The sequence below is a fragment of the Diaphorina citri genome, unplaced genomic scaffold, assembly GCF_000475195.1.
Source record: "Diaphorina citri unplaced genomic scaffold, Diaci psyllid genome assembly version 1.1 scaffold1089, whole genome shotgun sequence".
NCBI lineage: Eukaryota > Metazoa > Arthropoda > Insecta > Hemiptera > Psyllidae > Diaphorina > Diaphorina citri.
In genome coordinates this window covers 52,265-70,842 of record NW_007378518.1, presented here as the reverse complement: position 1 = coordinate 70,842, position 18,578 = coordinate 52,265, and the positions used below count along the sequence as shown (strand labels likewise).

The following is an 18,578-nucleotide window of genomic DNA, read 5'->3' as shown; positions in this document are numbered from 1 at the left end:
TTAAATTGTTAAAAAATATAGCATAATATTCAATATTCAATTCAATATTACTTTTCATGTGGTCTTTAGCAATCTTCGTAGTCTAGTGAAATAACTATAGACTTTTGAGTGGAAGGTAGACCTTGTAAGCGCTAGGCCGCGGGTTCGATTATCGCCCGAGGCAGATTTTATCCTAAACGGATAAAAGAAGATAATTTTTTCCCCATTTATGTATTTTTTTTTTTTTTTTTTTTTTTTTTTTTTTTTTTTTTTTTTTTTACAATTTTGTATTTTAAGTGTTATACGAATTCTTTGTTTTTCAGGCTCAGCTGCTCCCAACTCCAGCCAAGTTCCACTATGTGTTTAGTTTACGAGATCTATCCAGGATCTGGCAAGGTATGGTAGGCACGCTAAGTACGGTCATCGACTCGGAGAAGGTACTCATGTTGCTATGGAAACACGAAGTGACGCGAGTGTTCTCAGACAGGTAAGAACTTTAAGACCATTATAATTAAATCATGAATCTTTGTGGTTAAGCAGAGAGCTTTTTCACAACATTTATAGGTATCAGAGCATTACTAAGTGCCTCCTTTACTATTAATTTTCATCTACTCGTATCATCAATTTACACTGGTAATGCCGCCACTGGTCGCTACTAGAGTAGCTACTCACTTGTTCTCACGAAATCGAGTGCACCCCGAACTCCTAGCACAGATCCGAAAAACTTAGACCCCGTCGGGAATCGAACCCGGGACCTACGGCGTGCTAGCCTAGTGTGATACCCACTTGGCCAGGGAGGTTGCTTCCTTTTAGGATATCATATCCGTCAGGGAGGTTGCTTCCTTTTAGGATATCATAATTACGTAAGTATGTCCTTCTTGTGTTTTTATTCCAGGTTCACCATCATGTCAGACAAGCATTGGTTTGATGACGAAGTGTTGAATCTGGTGGAACAAAACCTCGGAGTCAAATATCGGGAAATGGCTGGAACGGATCCTGTGTTCGTGGACTGACATACTGCGGGCTAGGCATGTTACGCAGACCACATGAGTCTAAAGCATTCGTAAGCAGTTGTTTCTCTGCTACGAAATAAAAACTGCGGTGAAACACTCATCTTTTTGAAGGAGGTTAACGCTACAGGCGGATGACTTTCCGAGTTCCGAGGGACAAGAATCTCCTAACACCAGATCCATACCGGCACCTCGCACCATTTCATTAAACTGAGCCAGGAACATATCCAATCTCTCTCGTAGATCATTTAGATCATACACAGGCTCGTATACCTTGGGTAAATCAAATCAAATCAAATCATTAATCTTTGTGGTGAACCAGAGAGCTTTTCCACAACTTTTGTGGGCACCTTGGGTAATTCAAATCGAATCATGAATCTATGTGGTAAAGCAGAGAGCTTTTTCACAACTTTTGTGGCTAACACAGCATTACTAAGTGCCTCCTTGACTATTAATTTTCATCATCAGTTTACACTGTTAATGCCGCCACTGGTCGCTACTCGATTAAAGTAGCTACTCACTTGTCCTCACGAGGCTGAGTGCACCCCGAACTACAAGCACAGGGCCAAAAAAACTTCGACCCCGCCGGGAATCGAACCCGGGACCTCCGGAGGGCAAGCCTAGTGTGATACCTACTGGGCTACGGAGGCTACTTACCTTGGGTAACTCCATGTCAGCATCCTCACCTTCCTCTCCTGTAGGCTCTGGAGCATCTCTGAAAAGGAAATAGAATAGAATATACCTTGTTTATCCTGCCCGAATGGGACTGAAGCCCCTTTACCCCAGCAGTCTTTACAAGGTCTCGTACCAATATTTCTTCTTCTCCTTTTTCGTCGCTTTCCCCGTGTACAGACAGGGTCGGCGTTTTTCGTCAGCTTCTCTATCAGCCCTAGGCCACAACTTCGATATAGGAGCTTGATGTCTTCCAGGAAATTGGCAACGTTGTAGGACCTGGGTAATTAAAAACAGATAAAGTATTTTCATTCATTTATTTACTACCCTAAATACCAAGCTTGTGTGGATTTTTTTTTAATGCCCTTTAGGTAGTACTTGCATTGCTTAGGGCTTTTTAAACCGTGCCATTTTCCTTGGATTGCAACCATCTACACACAACCTTACCCAGCCTAAGTGGGACTAGCAGCAAGTATTTGTCCTGACTGTTACCCAACCAGATACCAACCACGCGCAACGTTACTCAACTTCATTGATCTGTTGAGAACTAGTGAATGCAACGCGCTATTACCGCTGGCTTGTTTCGGATTTGAAATCCCAAGACCACCTACCCCTATAGTATCTGGACTTTTGAAGAGAATCCCACTCTTTTTATCAGTACGCAACCTTACCTGGTTAGAGCTATCTGGAACGTCTTATAACCCGCAATAAACGAGGCTAGTTTGGTTAGGGATTGCTTGCCTGAGCCTCCCACTCCTATCAACATAACATTCCCTCTAGGGTGACGAATAATACGGGATATCTGAAACGAAACGTGAGAAATTACCTGGGTTAAGCATTCAGTGGTCTAGTACTCTAGTTAGCACTATGGACTTTGGATCTGGAGGTTAGTGGTTCGGGTCCATGTCAAATCATGGAATTTTGCGTAGTGTATTCGGAGATCAACATTTGTGACAAATACATTATCGAAGACTCGATAACATTATGGAGCTCTGTAACTATATCAACGGTGTAGGGATGGTAAATTTATATACTTCCCTTACTTCAGCGATGCGCAAGCGGGGCGATATCACCCACTTTTGGGCGGTGGAAAGGTTCTGAGGGGCGGTCAAATCACTTTATTTTGGGACGATAAAGTTGCGATGACACAATTGCAATAATAAATTAACAATTAATAATTATCCAATTTTTGGGGTTTTTTTTTCTGTCCAAATTCAATACCAAGTTACAATTTATTATTTACCTTGACAAGATGTACCATAGCGTCAGGGAAGAACACCAGATCCATACCGGCACCTCGCACCATTTCATTAAACTGAGCAATCTCCTAACTTTTCTGTTATGTCGAAGGGAACAACTTACCTGATCTCCCCATTCATTTATCTCGGGCAAATTAATATCATCAATAAACACAACCATCTTCTTGCCACTGGGAGGACCAAATGTGCTGCCCATTCTCTTCTCCACGTAACTCTCTATGGTTTTCTGAAAAATAGATAATTAGAATATACCTTGTTTATCCTGCTCGAATGACAGTTTGGACGGGGTAGCTTTTTTCCAGTCAACCATCAATAGATGTCAATCGACAGCCGCCGACTATGTTTAGACAGACACAACTTTAGATTTGTGTGGGGGGCCAAGAAGGAGGGAAAATTCATACACGAGACTTATTACCGGGGGCCAGGTAAGGACTTATTACCTGGAACTGGTAAGGACTAGTGAAGAAATATATTGAAAACCAAATTACCTGGAACTGGTAAGGGCTGGTGGCGCTGGAAAAGTTAAAACTCCTGGATAGATAATGGTCAGGATTGGCTTTCTTCATGAATGCCTTCATCATCACGGTCTTTGCGGAACCTGTGGGAACAAAGATTTCACGGATATACCTAGTTAGAGAAGGGTACCTACCTAACGGGTTCAAAAGTTTGGGCCGCCAGACTAGTGAGTAGTCTAAAATTAGGTCCGGCGGACCAAATTTGTAGCCCCACCAGATCATTGGAGAAATCAAAACGCATTTGACTTTTGGTCCGGCGGACCATCTACGGGTAGGTACAACTATTTTTTTCTATGATGTTTAATCTATTCGCAATATTGTTTTTTCGAATAAACCTTCCTCTTTGACCGATCGCAACAGTCTGAAAATGGTCCGCTGGTCCATGTAATGTGTAGTCACTTCGGATTTCCCCCAGACCATTTTGGTCCGATGCAGTCTGGTCCGTCTAATGTGCAGTCCCCTTGTTAATGTTCTATTCCAAAGATAAAAAAAAAGTTCTTATAACTTGCCTGATTCTCCTATAAGCAGAACAGCATGCTCCTGTTTGGCTATACAGTTCACTAGGTAGTCGATTCGAACATTATCCGCAATAGGTACCAGGATACTAGAATAATCAGGCGTAGAGTTCTCAGGATAACTGTATGTATTTACCATGGAGGACCAAGGCTCCCAACCTCCTAAGATGAAAGTATTAGGAGAGTATAAATATTGAGGTGAGGCAAGAGTTAAACTCCTTTAAAGAGATTCTTATTTTTTCAAGAGGTTTGATAGAGAGAATTGCAATTGCTAAGGTCTTATCGTCCCGAAATAGAAGAGGGAGGGAGGACAGGATAGGAGAAAGCCAGCCGTTCCGAGAACGAACATTATCCGTTCAGAATGAAATCCACCCCGGGTGGGAATCAAACCCGCAGCCTAGCGCTTACAAGGCTGACGCGCTACCAATCAAGCTAACTAGGGTCACTAGGGTGCCAGGTATTGACCCTTACCTTCATCGTTAACATAGAAGTCAAACACTGTTGCCTGTGGATCTCCAGCGTTCGATGGCAAATCTAACAGTGTTGCCAACTTCTCTCGCAGAAACAAATCAAACTTGACTCGCCCCGGTAGCTCCAGGAAAGCTCCCATCCCCCACACGAGAGCGAACACATACAGCCGATGCAAATGTTCGGGTGACAGTTTCGTGCACAAGTCTTGCTCGCTTTTGGCTTCTTCGTCTTCTTCGAGAGGGGCGGGGGAGGGGGCGCCTCCTTCTTCGGTACTCTCGGCCTCGGTGACCGTGGGAGTGGAGGTGGGTACGAGGCCTTGTAGTAGTATTAACATCTGAAAGTATAGAATAGAATTAGAATATACCCTGCTTATACTACCAGAATGAGACTGAAGAGTTCTTTTACTCTCGCAGTCTAAATAAGGTCTTATGTTTAGGTACAATATTTTGAAAATGAAATTTGCAATTATAAAAAGACCCTTGCTTAGATTGTTACTACATAATGAACCCTGCAGCCTAGAATACGATTATGCCTCGTATACCTTGTTTATACTGCCAGCATATAGGACTATAAAGTCCCTTTACTCTCGCAGTTTAAACAAAGTTTAATACAGCGTGCGGCATAAGTCCGGCAAAGGCTGAATACTTTCCGATTGGCTTAAGGTACATATTGAAACTGTGCATAGTCATTACAGTACTTCGGTAAAAGTTTGAGGTCGATTCAATAATCAGGACCAAAGGTTTGATATACCTGCTGCACATAGTTGACTTGCAAGACTTTCATGACGTAGCTGAGATTGGCAGCACCCCACGCATACAGAACAGGGAATGATTCTTCAAACAAATGATGAAACACTGAGGCTTCCTTAGCACTACGTCCTCTGAGGAGAAGAAAAGTAGAGATTTAAAATTAATGTCCAGTTTCCATAGAATAGAACATGATTATTATCTTGTTAATCCTGCACAAATAGGACTAAAAAGTTACTTTACCCCAGGAGTCTAAACAAGGCCTCCTATATTTATTGTATTGCATGGTCTTAGCAAACAACAGGTATCCTGGTATAAATCTTGGTATCTGTTGCCCTGATTATTGGATTTATTTTTACCTCCCAGTTATTTAGAAAGGGAGCAAATTTTTTACAAATGTCCACCTCAAAATGAAGCTACTAAATTTTTCTGTCTCTAATGTGACACAAATCCCAGTCCCTCGGATTACAAGTTCAAAAGGCTCTTGGTTCACCACGAATAATTCATATTTAATTTTACCTGAGCCAGGCAGCTACTATGGGACTCCAGTCTAGTCCAGAGCTACTCATGTAGACCATTCCGTTTCGACTGACGGTAGCAGGTGAGGCATTATCTATGTTATGGGGTTCGAATATAATCTTCACTGCCAGGGCCATAGAGAGACGATCCCCGTTGGCTAAAGTGAGCGTACGATTGTCATCCAGAACAGAGTTGAGGTTCTCGATCCAAATGCTGTCCACTGGGCCGTCCAGTACTAGCCACACGTGATCACCTGTGTCCCCAATGAAGACAAAATAAGTTTGTAAAGCTCACTACATAATGAACCTTTTGTTTCATTACAATTTTTCACCAGTAAATTTGTAAAGAAGTGAGATAACCAGCGAGCTGGAAACCAGCATCATGTAGCCTAGACCGGCTTCAAAAATGAAGGAGTCCGAACACAAACCTCAGAGCCAGGCTTGATGGCTGACACCGGGGAGCTAGGGACCCAGCCCCAGCGTTACTGTGTTCGGGCTAGTTTTATTCTAGGTCTCTGCTCATTTTTGAAGCCGCTCCCCAAGACAGATTACCGCTTGCGCTGGTAATCTGACTCTACTGGGCCACATTTCACACATGATTTTGATTTCGGGATAAGACATCCATTGTTACAATGCCCTCTGCTCAACCTCTTCGAGAAACCGAAGGTAAGTAAATATAGGGAACTAAAAGATATTTGGAAAAATGGCCTGATGGTTAAGGATCCCGACATTTGCAACATACTATAAGATATCCCATTGACGAATGATGACACTTACCTGGCTTTAGTTTGAGCGTTTTCCGCCAGAGGGCAGAAAAGATGCCATCGGTCCAATCATTAGTGGCCACATCCAGCCGGCCAAACATTTGGGCCGCGGTGATAGCCTTCGGATTCATTCGCATCTCCCTATGAGGCTCTTCAACCTCGGACAACGCTGCCATGAGCGTGTGAATGCAAGTCGTTTTGCCTGGAACGAAAAGCGAAGAACATTGGGTTAAAAAATAAAAATAATAAAAGGTTTGATAGAGCGAACAGAACTGTAACAACGGGCCTCTTACTGTCCCGAAACCGAAGATGTAAGGAAGACAGGATAGAAGAAAGCCAGGGAACCTTATCTGTTTTCATGACTCAACATTTACAAGGCTGGGGCGCGCTAATATCCAAGCTAAATAGGCTGACAAATTTTCTTCATAATAGAGTACAATACTTCTCAGGTTTTCAGAGCTACCATGTCTCGAAGACATCGTCTCGAAGACATAGTCTCCATGTCACATATATCGTTCCCCAATAAAATTATTACACCTAGATAAATTTTAAGACTTGACCCAGCCTCGAACAACCAACCTCCAGATCCAAAATCCAACGCGTTAACCACTGCACCTCTTCTGGTCCCTGGACAAAATAAAATTATAAATAAAAGTGATGGGCGAGGTTAGGATAAAGCGGCGAGCAGCTTGTAGATCGACGCCAAATAGAGGGCAAAAACACCATCACTGAAAACCTCAGATGGCAGCCTAGTTAGCTTGGCGGGTAGAGCGTCTACCTTGTAAGCCCTAGGCCGCCGGTTCGATTCCCACCCGGGGCGAATTTTAACCTGAACGGATAATATTCGTTCTCGGAACGGCTGGCTTTCTCCAATCCTGCCCTCCTTGTTTCTTCGGTTTCGGGACGATAACACCCTAGCAGTTACAGTTCTCTCTATCAAACTTCTTTAAAAGAAAAGAAGAAAAAATTTAAAGCAAGTTTAATTCAATTTAATTTAATTGAAACTATCGTATAGAGTCCCAAGTGTCCCAAGTCAAGACTTTAGAACAGGTTTTTTTTTTTTTTTTTTTTTTTTTTTTTGTTGGGTCCCAAGTTTCCCAAAGTAAATTTTTAAAATTTTTTTTTTTTTTTTTTTTTTTTTTTTTTTTTTTTTTTTGTCTTACCAGAATATCAAAGATGTCCCTCTGATGCACATGAATGGTGATCAAAGTCTCGAACTTGATCCGCTCGATCTTGGTGAGATCTCGCGTGGTCTGATCAATGAGAGTGTTGAGCAGTTCCAGGAACCGGTTGTTGGTTTCCGACATCATCTTCTTATCGTGCCGTGCCTGCGAGAGGGCAGACTCGGCATCCCGAGTCCAGATCATTTGAATTCCTAGAATCCCAATCTGGAATAGAAAAGGAATTTGAATTGTGTTAAGCATACTTAAAAGGAATTTTAATTGTGTTAAGCATAAATGCTTGTCACAAATGTCGTTCCCCACTTAATATACTACGCTAAATTTTATGACATGACTTGGACTCGAACCAACAACCTCCAGATTCAAAGGCCACCGTACTAACCACTGCACCACTGAGGTTGGTAAGCATACTTAAATGCTTGTCACAAATATCGGTTCCCAATTACATATTTCAAATAGATAAATTCTATGACTTGATAAAATCCAGATCCCAAGTCCAACGCTTTAACCACTGCACCACTGAGAATGGTGTTTTAATTGCCAACCCGGAATATAAAAGGAATTTTCATTATGTAAACTCTCTGTTAGGCACACTGAAATGCTTGTTCAAAATGTCGTTCCCCACCTCGATAAGGAGGGTAGCCCGTCTGCCTTGTAAGCGCTAGGTCGCGGGTTCAATTCCCGCCCGGGGCGGATTTTATCCCAAACAGATAAGGTTCGTTCTCGGAAAGGCTAGCTTTCTCCTATCCTGTCTTCCTTCTCTCTTCGCTTTCGGGACGTTAAGACCTTGGTAGTTTCAGTTCCCTCTATCAATTCAAAGCATCAAACCTAAAAAAAAAGTTCACCTGAGCTGGCATCTTGTCAAGAAACTGAAGTAGAAGAAAGTTGGGATCATTGAGACTGGTATACGCTGTCCGTATAATGGAGTGTAAGGACTGTTGAGCCATCTGTAGCAAACATGTGAGCCAAGACTCTACACTGCCCTCAGCTCTCACCGCTCTCTCTAACTGAAAATCGGTAAGTGAAAAATGAATATTTTTTTCTCAAGAAAAATACTCCAGTTGAGTGGAAGAACTGGGTGAAAATCCTGCTATAAAAGTCTTTTTTTAAAAAAAGGTATCTGTCATTTCATACAAGAGGGATAAAAATTAATGGAATTCGAAAAAGCTCCTCAGGAAGCTGAATACACAGCGAAATAGTCAATAACATGTGTTGTTCTGTTTGCAGACTCGACCAACCACCAACAAAGTTGCTTAACTTCCGTTATCTCTTGGGAACGGCTGGATTTAAAGTGATTTAGTGAGATATTAACATGTATTATCGAAAATACATACGCGTTTTGTAAAGTTATAATTGCCGTAAAAAGCGTATGTTTTCGAGGCAACACATGAACTTTTTCTATTTCCGAGAACGTCATGGACACTCCCGGAGCAGTGTTTGAGAATCACACATGTTCTACCTGTATAGTTTCCCCTTCAGAGGACACTATGTGAGTCATCTTGTTGTACTCCTGCTCGTGAAAGCGTACGGCTTTCGTATTATCGAATATCGACAGAAGATGATTCTGTATGGTGTGTGAGTCTGACGCTTGGCCTAGGATCTCCAATAGAGCCGGGTCAGACACGAAGAAAAATCGGGGAAACATCATCCGTTTCTTCTCCAAATATCTGAAACGAAGAGCAGATTTTTTTTTTTTTTTTTTTAACAATTCTTCTCCAAATATCTAATTGTTGTAGTCAAATTAAGCATTGTTGCACAAACGAAGAGAGTACACGATGATCGAACAGTTGGTTGGGTGGTTCGATTTTGATTTTGTCAAAAACGTTTAAAGGAAATCTGCTCCTCAAATTTCGGTCACGATCGGATAAATTGGAGCTTTTTTTTCCGTGTTTATTTTCTTAGCAGTACCTAGTAATGCACGACGAGACGGGAAATTTCTCAGCAAAAGCCAGCCACTCACTATCAGGTAGACCTGACAGATACACCTGATCAGGTCCCCCTGTCAGGTAGTGTATGTGCTCATCAGGTAGACCTGACAGGCGGACCTTTTCAGCCGAACCTGTCAGGTCTACCTGATAGTGAATGGCTGGCCTAAGCATCACTATTCAGCAGTTATGATTTAACACAACCCTATGGTCTTTGGTCAAGACACTACTTTCACTGAGACTTACCCACTGAGAGATTTCTGACAGAGCTCCAGTTGTTCTTGTAAATGAGGTAGCAATAGTTTCAACATATCATCTCCTACACAGCAAGATACAACGCCAGGAGTTTCATGGGCTCGCTGCATAATCTTCTGCCATGACTTGTCTATCTTACTGAATCTGAAAATCAAAATGTTTAAAAGATAACTAGCCTACTTAGCTTGGAACTTCGAAGTAAGTGCTAGGTATCGCCTTGAGCATACTTCATACACAACAGATAAGGTTCGTCTTCGGAACAGCTCGTTTTGTCCTATCTCTTATCCTGTCCTCCTTCTAAAATAGCAATATGCAGGCAGCCAGCCTAGATAGCGCGCCTGCCTTATAATCTTCTGCCATGACTTGTCTATCTTACTGAATCTGAAAATCAAAATGTTTAAAAGATAACTAGCCTACTTAGCTTGGAACTTCGAAGTATGTGCTAGGTATCGCCTTGAGCATACTTCATACACAACAGAAAGTGTAGCCTAAAATAGTATATTAAAGGATGTCATTGGTTTTCCTACCTCTTGGCTTCTTTGGGCAACTGCTTAGCGATGTCGCCTCCCACAAACACGGCCTCCAAATACACCCACATGTTCTGCACAAGAAGCCATCGCTCCAGAATTTCATTTGTGTTGGACAAATCGAATACCCATTGCTGAATTTGCTTTCTAAATGGAGCGTTGTATCTGGAAATTCAAGCATTGGGAGGACGTAAGAATAATGGTCGAGATAGTATTGATATATGACACTTAACACATACACGATATGACACCACATACACACACAGCCACACACCTCTAAATTTTATCAGGTAGACCTGACAGGTATTCCTAACTGACCAGGTATACCACCTGTTAGTGTGTGTGCTCATCAGGTATCAGGTAGACCTGACAAGCGTACCTGATCAGGTGTATCTGTCAGGTGATAGTGAGTGGCTGGCCTTATTCATTGAAGCAATACAACAGGGGCTGGCGACATTTTGGGCAAAGTACAGCCAGTACACCACCGTTGCACGAGGTTGGTATCCGGATTTTTAAGCATCTCACCTGTTAGATAGTAAAGATCCAAGTACCATAAGACTATCTTCTAGTTGACCTATAGTTTCTGCCGTGGTATCTCCTCTCAGTAGAAGTTCTCCTCGGTTATTGAATGTCATGAAGGTTAACTCGTGAACACTCCATTCATTTGTAACCTGGAATATTTGAAAGTAAGAGGAAGTATGTAGAATGTAGATAAGTATAATTTTGGAGCTCGGTTAAAAAAAAAAAAAAAGCAATTCTGTCTGCTTTTGATTAAATTTGACAAAAAAATGTTCTGCATATATAAAGAAAGTTTTCGCCGATTTTTGAAACGCATTGAGCCGTTGGAGTCACCAAAACTACTAAAATTTCATCAAAATTGGACAAACGATTTTGATGAAATTTTGCAAAAAAAATATTCTAGATATAAAGGGAATTTTCTGATTTTGAAACTGGTCGGGCTATAGGGACCCTATAGGATCTTTTTCCAGAGTAAATGGAGTTCACTTATGGTTTTCTGGACTTGAAGTTGGCACGGACCTTGTTTTGTACTGGACGTTTCGGCTCTAAATTCCAGACCCGTCTTCAGCAGATTGTCACAATAAGTCCAGAAAACCAACATTTCCTCTTCAACTATAGCAAAAGGCGACAATAATGCTCAGGAACCCACCTGTCTCAGCTTAGCCTCAATATCCTTCTCCTTCATGGCGGATATACAGATATCCTCTATGTCCTCTTTACATTTCAGCAGAGGAGCCTCCAGGATGTTCTTCAGGCAGAAGGACTCGCTGTCCAACTCAAAGTTATACTTGGTCACTTCCATGATACGCTGCCAGTGACGAGGTTTCATAGCTTTGTTAGCCATGAGTTCTAGGAGGGGACACATATCGTTGAAATCGTCGATGGTGCGCTTGAGAGCGTGAAATGCGGGCCATTCCTGAAAAAAGGAAGGGTAAAGACGTTTTTGCTGAATATTCATTTGGGATGAGCTATTAAGATATACGTCTTGTGCCAAACTAGGAGCTTTGGGTCCGGGTTGTGTTATTAATTTGTATTGTACAGAATAGTATTGTAAACTATCTCATCTGGGATTTTGAATAAATAAAGAAAATAAAATGAATAAATTATTTGGGTATCACTAAAAACCTTCTCGCTATGAAAAAGCTATGGGTCGGGGTTGTGCTCTTTGCGCTCTTGGGTCACTAGAGAGCTTTTCGCTATCAAACTTCTTGCTTTAAAAAGCTTCTATCAAACTTAGAAATCTTCTTTTAATTGGACGTATCCATATATTTAGGGCGCAGGGCGATACTTACTTTCAAGCCTTTGGGTAGCTTTCGGCATCGGTTCTGAAACTCCATAAGCTCATTGTTGATCTCTTCTATGTTGACCTCACCCCAGGGTATATCGTAATAGCTGCTCACTCGATCTAAGGGAGAAATATATAGGGTCTGTCAATAACTTGAAACACTATAGGGCGGGTGGCGCTATAAACTCTTGACATTAAAGCGCCTCCCGGAACGCTTGATACAAGATTGTTAATGCCAGCCTAGTTAGCTTGGAAAATAGCGGAGCCTTGCAAGTGCTAGGTCACGAATTTGGTTTCCGCCCAGGGTGAACTTTATCCTGAACAGGTAAGGTTCGTTGTCAGAACGGCTGGCTTTCTCCTATCCTGTCTTCCTTTTTTCTTCGGTCAGGGGACAATAAGACCTCTATTTTTAAAGTTTTTTTTTTAAGCTGAATGTTTCAGTTTATTTTCAAGTTCTCTCTGTTAAACTTCCTTCTCTCTTCATTTTCGGGGCGATAAGAAAATGACAAGGAAAATGATGATGAAACAAGGAAAAGAAAAAGTTTGATGTTGAGAAGAAACAAGGAAAATGGGAAGATATAAAGGCTAACCAAAGGTATAGCAATAGAGTCTAGTGGAGGGGCTTTGTTCATCGACCTGTCCTATAGGATAGAACGATAATGGTTATGTATGTATGTAAGAAAATGACAGAGGGAAAAATATACCTATAACGTCATTGTACAACTTGTAGAGTTTCTGAAGAAGGTTGAGCTCTTTGCGAATCTGCGCAAGTTCCGGATAGTCGGTAGTGGGTAGTCCGAACAGTTCTTCACCACTCTGGTAGGTTTGCAACTTCCGCCACATACCATCAAACCGATTCTGAGAAAAACCGAGAAATACGAAAATCAGTAAAAATCTTCAAAAACCAGCCTCGTCAAAAAGACAGCGCGCCTGCCTTGTACTAGATTACGGATTCTTTGCCCACCTGGGGCGAACTAATCTTCAACAGCCAGCCCAGTCAAAAAAGAAGCGCCAAATCCTTCTAACACCGTGAGATGAATATTGAATCCTTAGGCCTATCTCACGCACATGGAGAGTAAGTTTACCTGAGCCAGCCTCGTCAGCTTGGACGGCAGGCGCAATTTCGATTTCGGGACGATAAGGCCTTCATTGTCAGTTGTTTGTTCAAACTTCTTGATTTTTATTTTATTTTTATTGAAATTTGAACCTTATTACCTGGAATAAGATGAGCCTATCAGATGCTTCCCGGGGACTTAGTCCAGGCATCATGGGACCTGAAGTTCTATACTCGTGACAATAGTCCACTTTATCTTGACGAAATCTGTGAAAAGAAACCATAGTTATGATCTCGGAGAGGAGAAAAGCAGGACATCAACCGCTTATTCCTTTTGAGCTTTTTCTAAGTATAGCCCTAAATAGCAAAACTTTGGTCTGGAATAACAGCCCAACCGTACCTTCTGGAAACAGGGCCCAGGGACATTATTGATCTACATAATTTATCCCATCTGTGTGTTAAGTTTGAGCTACTTTGGCCGAAATTTAAAGTGCTGAGAGAAGAGAACTCTTTTCGAGCTTTTTCAAAGATTTAACCCAATGAATGCTTACTGGGCCAGATTATCAGCCAGATCTTGTTCAAAGCGAGGTTGCATCGTGGTGAGTAACACATTAGCGGTCATAGCACGGGCTAATAGTTTCTGCCAGGTATAACGTAGAGAGTCTACTTGTTCTAAATCTTCCTTGTCCACGGGCAGATCGTATCTGGTAATCACATTGTATGCTTCCTGGAATAGAGATGTTAACAGACGAATTATTTAAAGGAATGAAATTATCTGAAGTGTGCTCTAAAGAGTCCTCAATGTTTTCAGAGACCCTCCTATTTCCCATTTAGAATAAGCTTATTCTACGTACGGCTAGCAAACAGAGGGAGAGGGAGGAAAAGAAGGCGAGTGGAGGAGGGAGAGGGTGAGAGGGAAGAAGGAAGAGAGGGAGGAGAAAGATAAAGTAAATATGTAAATAATAAACTTGAGATTTTAATTTGTCCCAAATATCATTCCCGGTATACATACTAGGCTAAATTGTATGCCTCCACTTGGTTTTGAACCAGAAACCTCCAGATTCAAAGTCCACTGTGCTTACCACTTACTTCAAAGTGATTAACTTAGCTACATAGGTACATACTTCAATGGGATTCACTTACTTCAATGGGCTCAATGCTTTGTAACTTACTTCAATGGGCTCAACACTTTGTAACTTACTTCAATGGGCTCAACACTTTGTAACTTACTTTAATGGGCTCAATACTTTGTAACTTACTTCAATGGGCTCAATGCTTTGTAACTTACTTCAATGGGCTCAATACTTTGTAACTTACTTCAATGGGCTAAATACTTTGTAACTTACTTCAATGGGTTCAATACTTTGTAACTTACTTCAATGAGCTCAATACTTTGTAACTTACTTCAATGGGCTCAATCTTGAGTTCCATATCAACTTCCTGATCTCGGATTCGTTTCAACAGTTCCATAATCATGCGGACGTCATCCAAATCAGTAATGGTTCTGTCCAGCTTACGATCCATTTCATTCATAACGGCATACACGTAGTCCATTTCCCGGTGGTACTTCTTTCGGAGGAGGAACGCTATACGTCGATTACACGAGTTGATTTCCGTCATCAGGCCGAACTTGAGTTGCTCTGGGAGAGGGAGGAGGAGACGAAAAGTTCATATGTTGGATTAGTTTTTGCCCCAGGGTTCCTCAAAGAGACCCAGCCGAAATCTCCGGCTTTTTTTTTTTTTTTTTAATTTTCCAAAATCGTAGCCGATGCCTGCAATATTTACGGAGCCAGACGCCATACGTTTGCCTCGTGTATTGTATCCTCATCAGTAGAGATATTGAGTGCTCTGGAATCCTGTAGGACACAGTTACTTATGTAGAATTGGCTCCAGTGTTCATCCAGACCTGCCATATGTTTGGCTCGTGTATTCGTATCTTTGGTTTTTTTTTTTTTTAATTCCAAAATGAAATAACAATACACGATAACAATAGATAACAATACACGAGCCAAACATATGGAGGTCTGGCTCAATATTGAGCTCAATATCTTGATAACTTGCCTACAGAGATTACAGAGGCTCAATATCTTACCTACTGAGATAACAATGCACGAGCCAAACGTATGGAGGTCTGGCTCAATATTGAGCTCGGCTTCGAGCTCGCCATGTCTCCTGAGAGCATGCTCCGACTCTACAAGGCCTACATTAGTGACGTCACGACGGTTGATCATTTCGTTTTCCCACAGGAACTTGTAGGGGGACCATTTCTCCACGAAACTGACCAGTGCCTGGAAGAGAAGGAAAATATGTTATCTTGAATCTTACAAAGGTCTTTCAACCCATCTGCCTTATAAGCGCCAGATCGCGGGTTCGATTTTATCGCTGCCCGGGGCGTATTTTATCCTGCTCGGCTCGGGTAGGGTTTGTTCTCAGAACGGCTGGCTTTTTCGTATCCTGTCTTCCTTCTCTCTTCGCTTTCGGGACGATAAGACCTTAGCAGTAACAGTTTACTCTAATCAAACCTCTTTATATATATATATAAAAAAAGGTCTTTCAAGCCAGCGGTTCCTGATGGTTTACTGAAGTTAAGCAACTTAGCGCGTGGTTGATATCTACATTGGTGACCATCTGAGCAATCGCGTGCTGCAGGCTTTTCCCGGCTCAACTTGATGGTCTCTAGATTGGGCGTTGCGCTGTATTACTCACCGGTTTAATATCCAACGTACACGTAGACAACAGACTGAGCGTTTTGACAACTTCCTTGTTTTCCATCACATGCGAGTAGAAATTGCGCGGCTGTAGGGGAAAGCTGGGCTTCTTCTTGCGCTGGAATTTGAAACTAGGGCCGCCAGGATTTCCATCACATGCGAGTAGAAATTGCGCGGCTGTAGGGGAAAGCTGGGCTTCTTCTTGCGCTGGAATTTGAAACTAGGGCCGCCAGGGTCAGGAGGCGGTTCAGCCCCGATCTCGCCCACCTGCTGAGAAAGGATAGGGGGTTTGCTACCTGCCAAACGCTTCCAGCCGAGCTTTTGCTACGGGGTGAAGGAGGAGTAGAAAAGCAGGAGGAGGGAGAGGAAAAGCAGGGGAAGGAAGAAAAGGAGGAGAAGATCAAGGAGGATAAGAAGCAGGAGGAAGAGGAGAAGAAGAAGGAAGGAGGAGGAGGAGAGGCAAGAAGAAGCAGGAGGAAAAGAAGGAAGAGGTGAGATGAAAGGAAAAAGACGAAGGGGGACGGAATAAAGAAAAGTAAGATGGAGAAATCGAGAACACGGAGAGCGAAAGAAAGAGAGAGAAACGATATTAAGTACCAAGAGGAAATAAAGAGGAAAGGAAGGGAAGAAAGGGAAAAAAGCAGATAAGCAACAGAGAGAAAAAGCGAAGTGCAAAGTAAGTAAATGAGTGAAAGTTAGAGCAAGGACAAGAGTGTGAAGAAGGAGGTGAACGAAATAGAACATGCAAGAAGGATAAAAAAAAGAAAAGAGTTTTAATTGAGAAAAAATAACATGCAAAAATAATTCGGGAAAGGTAATAACAAAGGGTAAACAGGACAATATACATCAGGGAGCAAGAATTCAAAATAAGTTAGCAAAGCGAAAGAATGAAAGAAAGGGACATATTCACATTTTATACAAAGCAAGAGAGAAAGAGAAAAGAAGATTAGAAAAGAGAAAGAAGAAATCAGCTAGTACCTATTTACATAATGGTCGAAGAGAAAAAGAAGGCCTGAAAGAAAAGGCGAGATTAAAAGAGGTGAAACATTTAACAGATATGAAGTTACAACCTAATTATGTACATATATGATATGTACACATGCGTAATTACAACCCAATTATGTAGGTGTAGGTAAGCAAAGCAAGAAACAATCTAGGCTCGAAAACTATAACCAGTCTCAACTTTTGAATATTTACTGAATAACTCTCAAAGACCCTAAATCAGAAAAAGCTCCCTTCAATGTCCAAAAACCTATATCACTTACCCTACAACGGTAAGAGGTCAGTAGGGGAGGGGGAAAAACCGGAGAGATTAAGGGAAGGGATGCTTCCCTGGCTTCAATAGAAAACACACCACTGAAAAAAAGTATTCCACCATCGGATAAAGAACCCCACACTTAAAGGCTAGGTCGTGGGTACGATTCCCGCCTGGGGCGAATTTTATCCTGAACGGATAATGTTCGTATTTCGTATTCGAAACGGCTGGCTTTCTCCAATCCTGTCTTCCTTCTCTCTCGGGACTTACCTGGGCTTCACCGCCTGTCCACTGGGCCACACCCTTGGCTACTCCTGTGATGTGCTTTTTATTTATTTATTTATTTATTTATTTATTTTTAAGAAGTTTGATAGAGGGAACTGTAACTTCTAAGGTCTTATCGATTGTCCCGAGATCCAAGAGAGAACAAAGACAGGATGGGAGAAAGTTCAGGATAAAATCCGCGCGGGGGGAATCGGCCTATCGCTTACAAAGCAGATACCTTACCAACCAAGCTAACTAGGCTGGCAATGGAGAGGAAGAAGAAGAAAGTCATACCTACCTCGAGAGAGTCGGTGACTTTGGTGAAGTAGTCCCGTTTGGAAAATATGGCTAGGCGGTTCAGCCCCGATCTCGCCCACCTGCTGAGAAAGGATAGGGGGTTTGCTACCTGCCAAACGCTTCCAGCCGAGCTTTTGCTACAGGGTGAAGGAGGAGGAGAAAAGCAGGGGAAGGAAGAAAAGGAGGAGAAGATCAAGGAGGATAAGAAGCAGGAGGAGAAGAAGAAGGAGGATAAGAAGCAGGAGGAGAAGAAGAAGGAGGAGGAGAGGAAAGAAGAAGCAGGAGGAAAAGAAGGAAGAGGTGAGATGAAAGGAAAAAGATGAAGGGGAACGGAACAAAGAAAAGTAAGATGGAGAAATCGAGAACACGGAGAGCGAAAGAAAGAGAGAGAAATAAACGATATTAAGTAGGTACCAAGATAAATAAAAAGGAAAGAAAGGAAGGAAAGAAAGCAGATAAGCAACAGAGAGAAAAAGCGAAGTGCAAAATAAGTAAATGAGTGAAAGTTAGAGCAAGGACAAGAGTATAAGTAAATGAGTGAAAGTTAGAGCAAGGACAAGAGTGTGAAGAAGGACGTGAACGAAATAGAACATGCAAGAAAGACAAAAAAAAGAAAAAAGTTTTAATTGAGAAAAAAATAACATGCAAAAATAATTCGGGAATGGTAATAACAAGGGGTAAAAAGGACAATATACAGGGGGGCAGGGGTTCAAAATAAGTTAGCAAAGCGAAAGAATGAAAGAAAGGGACATATTCACATTTTATACAAAGCAAGAGAGAGAAAGAGAAAAGAAGATTAGAAAAGAGAAAGAAGAAATCAGCTAATACCTATTTACATAATGGTCGAAGAGAAAAAGAA

The 18,578-nt window shown here is 41.8% G+C and overlaps 1 protein-coding gene across 1 annotated transcript in view; it reads right to left on the bottom strand.

The window, feature by feature from the left end:
* LOC103514143 (dynein heavy chain 5, axonemal) overlaps positions 1-18,578 on the bottom strand; it is a 65,363-nt gene that overhangs the window by 25,239 nt on the left and 21,546 nt on the right. Inside the window, exons 16-40 of the mRNA XM_026827186.1 lie at positions 17,721-17,802; positions 15,902-16,110; positions 15,288-15,483; positions 14,600-14,835; positions 13,747-13,922; positions 13,357-13,462; positions 12,846-12,999; positions 12,149-12,261; positions 11,506-11,772; positions 10,863-11,008; positions 10,338-10,502; positions 9,802-9,954; positions 9,090-9,297; positions 8,476-8,637; positions 7,613-7,837; positions 7,025-7,076; positions 6,463-6,651; positions 5,687-5,939; positions 5,172-5,301; positions 4,422-4,755; positions 3,945-4,112; positions 3,409-3,518; positions 3,024-3,146; positions 2,905-2,976; positions 2,333-2,463 (exon numbers count right to left, since the gene is read on the bottom strand). Of these exons, the coding sequence (XP_026682987.1) occupies positions 2,333-2,463; positions 2,905-2,976; positions 3,024-3,146; positions 3,409-3,518; positions 3,945-4,112; positions 4,422-4,755; positions 5,172-5,301; positions 5,687-5,939; positions 6,463-6,651; positions 7,025-7,076; positions 7,613-7,837; positions 8,476-8,637; positions 9,090-9,297; positions 9,802-9,954; positions 10,338-10,502; positions 10,863-11,008; positions 11,506-11,772; positions 12,149-12,261; positions 12,846-12,999; positions 13,357-13,462; positions 13,747-13,922; positions 14,600-14,835; positions 15,288-15,483; positions 15,902-16,110; positions 17,721-17,802 (4,160 nt within the window). The remainder of the gene's footprint in view (positions 1-2,332; positions 2,464-2,904; positions 2,977-3,023; positions 3,147-3,408; positions 3,519-3,944; positions 4,113-4,421; positions 4,756-5,171; positions 5,302-5,686; positions 5,940-6,462; positions 6,652-7,024; positions 7,077-7,612; positions 7,838-8,475; positions 8,638-9,089; positions 9,298-9,801; positions 9,955-10,337; positions 10,503-10,862; positions 11,009-11,505; positions 11,773-12,148; positions 12,262-12,845; positions 13,000-13,356; positions 13,463-13,746; positions 13,923-14,599; positions 14,836-15,287; positions 15,484-15,901; positions 16,111-17,720; positions 17,803-18,578) is intronic.